The sequence below is a fragment of the Trifolium pratense genome, linkage group LG6 (genome assembly GCF_020283565.1).
Source record: "Trifolium pratense cultivar HEN17-A07 linkage group LG6, ARS_RC_1.1, whole genome shotgun sequence".
NCBI classification, from domain to species: Eukaryota; Viridiplantae; Streptophyta; class Magnoliopsida; order Fabales; family Fabaceae; genus Trifolium; species Trifolium pratense.
Window position 1 is genome coordinate 29,780,171 of NC_060064.1, and position 11,610 is coordinate 29,791,780.

At 29.9% G+C, this 11,610-nt stretch overlaps 2 protein-coding genes across 2 annotated transcripts; one reads left to right on the forward strand and one right to left on the reverse strand.

The window, feature by feature from the left end:
• The first annotated feature begins 239 nt into the window (after positions 1-239).
• Positions 240-7,106, forward strand: LOC123891335 (lysine histidine transporter 1-like). The gene is made up of 9 exons (XM_045941173.1): positions 240-344; positions 430-563; positions 4,117-4,280; positions 4,833-5,216; positions 5,551-5,944; positions 6,028-6,133; positions 6,344-6,435; positions 6,531-6,599; positions 6,689-7,106. Exons 2-9 carry the CDS (start codon positions 537-539, stop codon positions 6,785-6,787), a joined length of 1,335 nt encoding a protein of 444 aa, XP_045797129.1. The 5' UTR covers positions 240-344; positions 430-536; the 3' UTR covers positions 6,788-7,106.
• Positions 7,107-7,359: 253 nt separating this feature from the next.
• Positions 7,360-11,377, reverse strand: LOC123891333 (lysine histidine transporter 1-like). Its single transcript, XM_045941172.1, has 8 exons — positions 11,230-11,377; positions 10,933-11,090; positions 9,743-10,129; positions 8,540-8,933; positions 8,338-8,443; positions 8,057-8,148; positions 7,880-7,948; positions 7,360-7,772 (listed from the first exon to the last, which is right to left on the reverse strand). Exons 1-8 carry the CDS (start codon positions 11,314-11,316, stop codon positions 7,674-7,676), a joined length of 1,392 nt encoding a protein of 463 aa, XP_045797128.1. The 5' UTR covers positions 11,317-11,377; the 3' UTR covers positions 7,360-7,673.
• Between the last annotated feature and the right edge of the window lie 233 nt (positions 11,378-11,610).

The following is an 11,610-nucleotide window of genomic DNA, read 5'->3' on the forward strand; positions in this document are numbered from 1 at the left end:
GCAAAGGTATAGAAATATATTTCACCTTGATAATTTCTTTCACCATTAGTCACTATATAATAATCCTAATTCATATTATTTTTTTCTTGTTTATCCATTACATAGAAAAAATTAATGATCAATTTTGATAAAGAATCACCGTACGTAGGAACAAACACATAAAAATAATTTAAAATTGAATATTTTTAATAGAAAAATCTTTAAGAAAGAGGCCCATAATGTCATAACTATTTGATCCCACCATATTGTTCTCTAATAGAAAGAAGAAAGAAAGAAAAAAAAAATCTCCCATCATTCATTCATTCCATTTCTTCATATGAGTTGAGGACGTTCTCTCTTACGCGGTATGTCACTCTCTCTCTTTCATGTGATACATACATATTGACTTTTTGACTTATAAAGTATAGTATTTATTTTGTATATAAGTAGGATACATAGAGGTGATATAATAGCAAACCCAAATTCCACTCTTTGGAGAGAAAGACCATTCCATTCCTCTGTCTTAGTTTCTTCTTCATCTCAACTAATTACTTACTATGGGAACTCAAGCACCCCCCACAGATGTAAGTCTCTCTCTCTCTCTCTCTCCCTTTCTCCTCTCTATGTTTGTATAACCATGTTAATTAGTTTGTTTTATTTGCATAGGACTCTGTTTCATTCTTTAAAAAAAAAAATCTTTGTCCTTGTCCTTGTCCTTTTTCTTTTGTTTTGCTGAGGATTTTTTTTATGATGTCTCCTATAAGTGTGTGTTTGGTTTTGCCGTGGACAATTGACAAACCATAATGAGTTTAGATTCTTCGGTTGTAATTTTTAAAATTTCAATGCGTAGCTTTTACTCACGGTTATCCCGTTCTTCATTTCCTTCTTATCAAATTCAAGGGGGACTTCTCATATTTAGCACACCTCCGTTACTCTTTAGGAGGCATCCACCCCAGATAAACTACTCACCTCGCACTGTCCCCCCCCCCCCCCCCCCCCCACACACACACACCAAAAATTTGTCTTGAATTAATTGATTTTGTAAAATTTATTTTACTTAAAAAATTAGTTGAATGTAAAATAGTTTTATTTGAATATATTTACGTTAGAATGAGTTAAAATCACATTTCTACTCGAAAATTAAAAATATTAACAAAATTAATTATAACTTTGCATCAAAATATAAGTCAAGTGGTTGATATACTAGAGTTTTTCATGAGAATGACTCGTGAGAGATTTGATTCCATTCATTGCCCAATCCGTTGTTCCTATAGTTGAAAGATACACACCCTTTAGTTTTATGTCAAGTGGTTTAGAGATTAAAGACTCCAAGACACCCGTGATAGGCCTTAAATGGAAACTTGAAAGATACACACCCTTTAGTTTTATGTCACCACTTTTTTCCTATAGTTGCATTGCATACTTGCATAAGTTAATTAATTAGGACAATTATATTGTAAATATTTTTTATATTTAATTTATATTGTTGGATATCAGTACACTCTAAACAAAATTCAATATCATATCATATTTTTACATTAATTTATATTCAAATAAATTTTGTCGAGATATATTGATACCTATAAGTAGGTATCAAAGAATTCACCAAATTATATTATATGTCTGGAAGTTAAGATTCAAATTTAAGATTCTCTATTTATACATTAAAATATATATATATATATATATATATATATATATACCAATGGCACGTGATGCCCTTCTGTAATCCTTGGTTGACCAAAACTATATGTTAACAAAAAATAATATATAAATATTTAGCATTAATTGGACCGATTATAGTTCCACATGGCTTTCGTTCCTAAGTACTCCTAATCCTATATCCTATAGTTTTATAAATCCCTATTTGCTGAAGATAAATCCGTCCACTTCATATTGAAAGCCACATTAAATTAAATTATGTTGTAATAATCTCTTTGTTAACTATTACTAATTTTTATCCAATTCTTTTTTTTAATTAATATATTTTTATAATGTCCTTTGCCATCTTCTACTTATTATAAAGAATTCACCTTATTATAATTGTTAATTACTTACTAGTATTATAATGCACGTAAAGAGTAAACAAAACTTAACGGTGTTAATTAAATAAATAGTGATGTCATAGTGCCGTGTAATTTACGTGGCCATACAAGATCCTCAAAACTCAAAAGTACAATATATTTTCATTTTGACTTGACTCCTTCAAGTTAATTAATACATATATCAGAAATAAAATAAAAATATAAGTTTCAAATTGAATAAATATACTTTTTTTGAACAAAAAAATTAAATAAATAAATTTTAAAATTTTATCTTGAAGTTTGTGTTAAAAATAATCATTTTTAATCTTTTAAAGATTAAATACTCAACTTTTACAATAAAATTTGTATTGTTTTTTCTTTATATTGCCCTTAGGTTAGTTGTTAACATTTTGATATTTAATTTTTTGTTAGAATAAAATTTGGATGTTTGTTTTCTAGTCAAATATTACAGGTCTATTTTTATTTGAAATAGAATATAAAATAAATAGACTCTTCAGTGTTCAGAATACATATATGAATATTCTACTTATTTTGGTTTACAAATATTTGGTTCCCATCACATCACTGGTCAAGTACGGATAAATAGACTCTACATATATTTTCTAAATAAATAGACTATTCCACTATATTTTCTAAAATAATACACTCTACATTTATAGTACTTCGTCATTTCATCTATTATTTTTTCTTGCATGATGATATTTGAGGTGCAAAGACCTTAATTAATGTTTTTTTATTGAAAGAAAATCGTCTTTCACATGTTTTTAACAAAAACAATTCTAAGAGAAAAAAATCTAAAAAATCGTCTTCGCCCTTTTTTGTACAAGTGGGCAAAAGAAGGAAAGAAAAAGTAGAAAAACTAAAGAAAATTATCTAGAGAACCAACTTCCACTAGCATCAGCTAAAAGTCTAAGACTTTAGACTAGCAGGCGGGTTGGCAAATATATACATGTGAAATTAGTTGCCTATAAAGTAGAATAATAAAATACTGTCCAAAAAAAAAGTAGAATAAAATAATTTTTCAAATAAAAAAAATTGTGAAATTTGTCTTTAAATTATAAGAGAAAAAATTCGACATTTATCTTTTTAAGAATTGTTTTTACTTTTTTTATAAAATTAAATGCAAATTATATTAAATTTATTTTCTTGTCTCTTTTTTCAATAAACAACGATCAATTAAATTTGTTTTTACGTCTTTTCACAAAAAAAAATTTAAGAAAAATACATACTCTAAAGTATTATGCTTTAGTTTTTCTTAATAAGTTTATTTTATTTTTTTCTCTTTTAATTTGGCACGGAGTGTGTACATGTTAGGCAACTTAAATGTTATTAGGACAACAAAATTATTGTCCAACAATATAATTTTATATAGTGTAGATACAATTTTATTTTTGTATTTGTTTTTTCTATTTTAAATTAAATCAATAATTGATGGGTGACCTCCTGAGAAGTCCTTGTGTTGCACCTCTTTTAAAAGGAAAAGAAAATCAAATCAATAATTAACACTTATATATTTTTTTGTAACAAAAAAAAACACTTATATATTATTAAATTTTGAACGTTTAAATAACATTTCTCTTGCTTAAAAAATATAACATATTTCTCGATTAAGTTATTAAGTCTATATTTAATATGGTGATTCACTGTGATTTTTAATTTTTAATAGAAATTATATACTCCACCTTTTAAAAAATTATTATAGATAATTGTAATTTTTGCATACTCACCATGATTTCAAACATCAAAACTTAACAAAACAAAATATCCATCATCATCAAGTTACAACTGAAAAATGGAAAAATTGTACTTAGCCAAACAAGTGCGATGCACAAAAGTCAGGGATTAAGACATGCACTTATAATGCTAGTACAACTTTTCTATGAACTTTCCAAGAAGTTTGGGAGCTATTGGAAATTTTAGTATTAACCACTTAATGAGATTGCCTTTAGGTGCCTATCAAATCAAAAAGGACCACTCATACATAAAAATTCCCATACAAAACCATTAAAAAAAATAAAAATCATTTGGCAAAGTTTTACTTCTTTTTTTTATGGCATACTAATTATTTTATTTATTGTTGTTAATAAAACAGATTATTGATGATGAAAAAATCAAGAGGCAAAAAGCAATTGATGATTGGCTTCCAATGAGTTCTTCAAGAAATGCAAAATGGTGGTACTCTGCTTTTCACAATGTTACTGCTATGGTTGGAGCTGGTGTTCTTAGTCTCCCTTATGCCATGGCTCAACTTGGATGGTATATATATTTTTAATTTCATTTCCTATTTTTACTTTTTAATGATTATTACTCAAATTCATTTAAGCAAATAAGATTTGTTTATTTTGTAAAAATGTTTTCCATTTACATTTTTATAAAATTTAGGTTAAATTGCATTTCCGACTCCCTAACTTTTATAAACTTGCGATTTTGGCACCATAACTTTCACAATAGCACTTTTACTCCCTAACTTTAGCCCTTTTTGCAAAAAGTTGGTCCCCCACTCATTTTGACCAAGTCAACGTACACGTGGCAAGTGACTTACATGTCACGTCAACATGTCTTCCCACATATGTTGATGTGGAAAATGAGTCATTGTTCACGTAACAAGACATGCTGGCGTGACATGTGAATCACAAGTTACAGGCTAAAAGTATTATTATAAAAGTTAGGGTGTCAAAATTACTAGTTTGGAAAAATTAGAGGCCAAAAGTGTAATTTAGCCTAAAATTTTTATATTTTTTTCTCTGTTAAAAAAAAAAAACTCTAAAAATGCATCGTCTCTAACTAGTATTTTATTTTATTTTTCAGGGGTCCCGGGGTAACGGTATTAGTCCTCTCATGGTTCATCACACTCTACACTCTATGGCAAATGGTTGAAATGCATGAAATGGTACCAGGAAAACGTTTTGATAGATACCATGAATTGGGTCAATATGCTTTTGGTGAAAAATTGGGTTTGTATATTGTTGTGCCACAACAACTTATTGTTGAAGTTGGTGTTAACATTGTATACATGGTCACTGGAGGAAAATCATTGAAGAAATTTCATGATACTGTGTGCAGTGACTGCAAAAAGATCAAATTAACATATTTCATTATGATTTTTTCCTCTGTTCACTTCGTCTTGTCTCACCTCCCCAACTTGAACGCCATCTCTGGGGTGTCTTTGGCCGCCGCAATCATGTCGTTAAGGTACAACTCATTAGGGTGTACTCCCTCCGGTCTCATATACTCCCTCTGGTCTCATCTCATATATAAGCAAAAATTCTTTTTTCAGGTTCATTCAATAATTCATGTATATAGTGTATATTATAGACCAAATATATCAGTTATTCAATGAACCTGAAATATAAGCAAAAATTTCTTTTCAGAGTCATTGAATAACTGATGTATCTGGTTCATATTATGGATCAGATACATCAGTTATTAAATGAACCTAAAAGATGATACTATAAGAGAGAGTATATTCAAGAAAACATAATTTTTACATATGAAATTTGACACTGATATTTATTTTTCCCCACAGTTACTCTACAATTGCTTGGGCAGCTTCTGCACATAAAGGTGTTATAGAAAATGTTGATTATGGTTACAAAGCTACCACTACACCAGGAAAAGTGTTTGGATTCTTCAATGCACTTGGTGATGTAGCTTTTGCTTATGCTGGACACAATGTGGTGTTAGAAATTCAAGCAACAATTCCTTCTACACCAGAAAAACCATCAAAGGGTCCTATGTGGAGAGGAGTTATTGTTGCCTACATAGTTGTGGCTTTGTGTTATTTTCCGGTTGGTCTCATTGGTTATTGGATGTTTGGCAACACTGTTGAGGACAACATCCTTGTCACATTAGAGAAACCAAAATGGCTTATTGCAATGGCAAATATGTTTGTAGTTATTCATGTTATTGGAAGTTATCAGGTGAAATTTAATCTCATTTTTTAATCCTTTCTTTTGGTTCAAAATTATAGTTCATTAAGATTGATTATGTTTTGTAAATGTAGATCTACGCAATGCCGGTGTTTGATATGATTGAAACTGTGATGGTGAAAAAGTTGAATTTCAAGCCTACCACGATGCTACGTTTTATTGTACGAAATATATATGTGGGTAAGTAAAAAAATTCTATTCAAAACAAAGTTGTTATATAACTTTTAATGTATTTGGATGTGCGATGGGTTTGATAAAATCACATAGGCACGGTGATTTTGTTGAATCTATAAAGTGTAATTTTTGTCAAAATAAATGTCTCATCGCAAATATAAACATGCACTTGGTTGATTTCCTTGTGACATATAACTTATTTGTTTTTGTTTTCAGCATTCACAATGTTCATTGCTATTACCTTCCCGTTCTTCGGTGGTCTATTAGGATTTTTCGGTGGATTTGCTTTTGCTCCAACAACATACTTCGTAAGCTAACAAAACTAGTGAATTTTAACTAATAAGAGTTATTATGATATAAAACTACAACAATTAATTTTTCATTTTCATTGTTAAAATTTCAGCTACCATGCATCATGTGGCTTGCAATCTACAAACCAAGGAGATTCAGCTTATCTTGGTGTTGCAACTATGTAAGTTTGAGTTTTGGTTTTCAATTTAAATATTCTTCTTTAAATGGTTTTGTTTAAAGCTTAGTTTAATCTTGTTTAATTGATTATAGGTTTGCATTGCACTTGGGCTATGCTTGATGATTTTATCACCTATTGGAGGATTGAGGTCAATCATACTTAATGCCAAGGATTATGACTTTTATTCTTAAGCTTCATCCCTCATAGAAACAATAATGGCAAAGTTAGGTATGCAAATACAAGAGATGGATTAAATAGTATGAAAGAAATTGGTTATTATCTAATTAATGTGAATTAGAGATATTAATTTGCTTATGGAACATTTACACCTTGTTACTTATTAAAGGCAAAAAGTAGCAACATCAAAGTAAAGGATACTATCTAGATTTCTTTTTCTTTTATAAACTCTCAATGTATATTGCTTTCCTCTATTTTGGTGAACTTTGGTTGTATAATTACATATTCTGCTTTTGAAAATAGATAATTTTGTGGGATTTTTTTTCCAAATTAGTGAGTGTTTTGCAAAGAGTGTATTAGAGTTTGTTGGGTTTTTTTTGGTTAATAAGGAGAAAGAGTGTGTATTTTTTATTTTACATAAACAAGCACAATGCAATGCACTTTATAAAGGTAATTTTCTTCATCCCTCCTCTGCTGTCAAACACGCAAGTATATTACCGAAAAATATATTCTGACAATAATAGAATTTTACACTATTAGAAAATATTTTCGATAAAATTTCGCGATTCTGAGCAACACGAGGAGAGAAGAGCAATTAACCTTTATTAATGATTTTATAGCATAGGTTTTTTTTCCTTATAAATCACTTCAGTTTTATAGAGAGCTAAAATTCAACTACCCTCTATTACAAACAATTTGAATTTAAAATGCACTCTCTCCTTCTCTCATTTTCTTCCAACCAAACATACCCTTAATTACAAAAAATAGAGAAAATAAAATGAAGGAAAACATTATTTAAGATATGACAAAGGCAAGTCTCAATCAAATTTACATTCATTATATGTATCCATATATGAAAGTATAGAATGACTATTTGGTTTATAATTTGCCTTAATCCACCTATTGGTAGAAACCATAGTTTTTAGCATTGAGTACAATTTGCCTTAATCCACCTATTGGTGATAGAATCATCAAAAGGAGGCCAAGTATAATGCAGATCTGAAAACAATGTACCCAAAATTCAATTAGATAAGCTATATATGTTTCAACTTTGAACCTCAAAAGCTATCAAATAAACTATAAGAACAAGATGCAATTGAACATACCCAATTGGTGATCCAGGACAAACTGAATCTCTTTGGTTTGTAAATAGCAAGCCACATAATGCAAGGAAGCTATATAAAATAACATTATGTTAAACATTATACTATGTTAAGTATTATAATATGAAATCATATACTTCAAATAAATTTAAAAAATAAAATAAAAATTTAGAGGCTTACAAAGTATGTTGTTGGAGCAAATGCAAATCCTCCGAAAAATCCAAGAAGAGCACCAAAGAAGGGGAAAGTAATGCCCACAAACATTGTGAATGCTGAATCACAATATTTTTTATTAAGAGGCAAACATAGTAACAATTAAAAATAAAATAAAAACCCTGAAATCTTAAGGGGGCGCACATTCACGAAATTTAAATCATTAGACGAAGATAAAAATTGACTTTATTCAATAATTTTGCGACTTAATATGAAGATAGAAAAATCAATTTCAAAAATTTGCTTACCAACATAAAGATTGCGAACAGTAAATCTTAGAAACCAGGTTGGCTTGAAACGCAATTTTTTGACCAACAAGGTCTCGATCATGTCAAAAACCGGCATTGCATACAACTACAAAAAAAAACAAAACAAATATCAACTATAACATTATTGTACTAATAAATCATATGCAAATGAATGGAAATTAATGTCACACTATAAATATACCTGGTAACTTCCAATGACATGAATAACAACAAACATATTAGCAGCAACTATAAGCCATGTAGGTTTATTAAGAGAAGTGAGAATATTATCAGCAACTGTATTTCCAAACATCCAATATCCAATAAGAGCAACAGGAAAATAGCACAAAGCTACAACAATATAGGCTAATAAAACTCCTCTCCACATTGGACCCTTTGATGGTTTTTCTGGTGTAGAAGGGATTGTTGCTTGAATCTCTAATACAACATTGTGTCCAGCATAGGCAAATGCAACATCACCTAAAGCACTGAAGAAATTGAAAATTGTTCCTGGTGGAGTTGTAGCTTTGTAACCATATGCTACATCATGTTGAACTCCTTTTTTTAATGAAGCCACCCATGCAATAGTTGAGTAACTACATAGAAAATCAATCACATTTTTTACTATAAATTGTTCATGAGTTGTATAGCTCAGTTAAAAGTTTGACTTTATAACATTATGGGACGGAGTTTGAATCCTTTCAGAAGTAATCGTAAAATAGTTATTAGTATCATTTTAATTAATAATAATTTTTCAATGTACTTTTCTTTTATATTTTAATTTTAGGACTAAGGTCAAATTTTTTAAAATGTTTTAAACAATATCAAATCAATCCTTAATATTAAGGCTAAATTGAACTTTTGGCCCCCAAATTTTTACAAATTTGCGATTTTGGCTTTTTATAATAGCATTTTTAGCCCCTAACTTTAGCCATTTTGCAAAAGGTTGGTCTCTCACTGATTTTGAGCAAGTCAACGCACACGTAGACAGTACATGCCATGTCAGCATGTCATGTGAGTCACTGTCCATGTGTGCGTTGACTTGCTGATGTGGCATGTGAGTGACTGTCCATGTATGCGTTGACTTGCTGAGGTGGCATGTGAGTGACTGTCCATGTATGCATTGACTTGGTTAAAATCAGTGGAAGTCAAAAGTGCTATTATGAAAGTTAGAGGGTCAAAAGTGCAATTTAGCCTAATATTAACAACCAATGGTTTAATGTTTTTTGGAAAATCAGTTTCTATATTGGTCATGAACTCATTTAATAACCAATTTACGACTGATGTTTCAAAATATTTCGTTCACTAAATTAGTCGCTATATATATATATATATACTGAATTTTTAGCAGTATACACAATTTTATAAGTTTTCTGTAAAATTGTCATTAGAGGATGATACATACCTCAAAGACATGATTGCTGCAGCCAAAGAGATACCAGCAATAGAGTTGAAGTTTGGAAGATGAGCAAGAATAAAATGAACAGAGGCAAATATCATGATGAAATAACTAGTTTTCATTGATTTGCAATTTTTTTTGCACACCAGATCATGAATTTTCTGCAGTGATTTTCCTCCTGTGACCATGTAAACAATGTCCACACCAACTTCACATATCAATTGTTGCGGCACCACAATCCAAAGTCCGAGCTTTTCTCCGAATGCTTCTTGTCCCAACTCATGGTATCTGTCGAACCGTTTTCCGGGGACCATTTCATGCATCTCAACCATTTGCCATAGGGTGTATAGAGTGATTATCCATGATAAGATTAGAATCACCACACCAGGACCCCTGCAATTCCACAATGTGAAACATAAATAAACATAAGTTTCATTGAGATTATTTGCTTGAGTTTATGAAAATATTAACATATGTTTATAAGTTGTAATCGTAATTTTGTTGTAATCGTCAATCACATGTACGGCTGCATCAGGAACCACATCAAACGATTTCAACCATGTTCATTGTAATCTTCTCATCGAAAACTAAAATTGTAGAACTTCAAATCCTTATTTACTTCAAATCTAATGATAAAATTTAAGACTATGCTATGATATTGATAGGTAGTGGAACTTCAAATCCTTATATGATAGGTAAATATTATAGAGGCATGGTGGTACCATACCTTATATATTTTAGTAAAAATTTAACATTATTTCACGCTGCAATGGACATTGCAGCAACCGCAACCGCAACCACAATTTAAAATCATCTTTAGTATATACTACCTCTGTCCCTAATTATATTATAAGACCTTGTTTGACAAAAATGTACTATTCATTTACCTTGTTTTGACCGTATTTTTTTAATAATATATAAATGTAAATATTAGCATATAATATTTTGTTCAATTTGTTTTTATGAGTATTTTCAAAATATTAAATTTTTATAATTTTAACTAATAGACAATTAAAAATATTAGTGATCAAAATTGTACATTGGCGTACATACAGTGATCAAACAGAGTCTTATAAAGATATTAGGGACGGAGGTAGTAGTTGAGACTTGAGAGTGATCTTTAACATTCAATAAAACAGTGCCTTATTCATGAATTTAATTCATGATTAGGTTCATCATTATTTCCATATACATACCATCCAAGATTTGCCATGGCAGATGGTAAGCTCAAGACACCAGCTCCAACCATTGCAGTGACATTGTGAAAAGCTGCATACCACCATTTTGCATTCCTTGAAGAAGTTATGGGAAGCCAATCATCAATGGCTTTTTGCTCAGCCGTTCTATTATCTTTCTGTTAAAAAAATAAATATCTCATCTCTTAAGAAAATTCAACAACCAAAACTAGTACTAGATTTTTTTGTATTTATTTATTTTCTTCCAACTAGCAATATATATACATGTGCTTAATTTATGTTGTTTAATTAATTTACCTCTGGCTCAGGTGCTGAAAAAGTGGCCTTTTCAGGCTCTAAAGAAGAATCAATTGGTTTTTCCTTTGTTGGAGATTCAGTTCCCATGATGAATGTTGAAATTTTTTGTGACAAAGAGGAGAAAGATATAATTTAAACGTTGAAAGATTAATTGATATGGGACATGCATAGTGTTTAGGACAGTGACTCTCAAGAGAAGTCCGTCCAGGTCCAGCCGTCCTAGTGTTGACATAAAGCCGGCAATTTATGTCACATAATTCATATACTCCATATATGTCATTTTAATTATAAAATAAAAAATAAAAAAATCTGCAAGGTATAATTCAATCGGCAACATTAACATTATTTGTTAAATTAGATGTCTTTATTTGAATTCGGATT

What these genes read in the sequence shown, in the direction of transcription:
- LOC123891335 (XM_045941173.1), top strand. Translation starts at nt 537, where the DNA reads ATGGGAACTCAAGCACCCCCCACAGAT. An exon ending in ATGTTATTGGAAGTTATCAG is followed by an intron (nt 5,945 to 6,027) that starts GTGAAATTTAAT and finishes TTGTAAATGTAG; the next exon opens with ATCTACGCAATGCCGGTGTT. An exon ending in TATCTTGGTGTTGCAACTAT is followed by an intron (nt 6,600 to 6,688) that starts GTAAGTTTGAGT and finishes AATTGATTATAG; the next exon opens with GTTTGCATTGCACTTGGGCT.
- LOC123891333 (XM_045941172.1), bottom strand. Translation starts at nt 11,316, where the DNA reads ATGGGAACTGAATCTCCAACAAAGGAAAAACCAATTGATTCTTCTTTA. An exon ending in TTTCAGCACCTGAGCCAGAG is followed by an intron (nt 11,091 to 11,229) that starts GTAAATTAATTA and finishes TTTTTTTAACAG; the next exon opens with AAAGATAATAGAACGGCTGA. An exon ending in GCCATGGCAAATCTTGGATG is followed by an intron (nt 10,130 to 10,932) that starts GTATGTATATGG and finishes GTGGAATTGCAG; the next exon opens with GGGTCCTGGTGTGGTGATTC.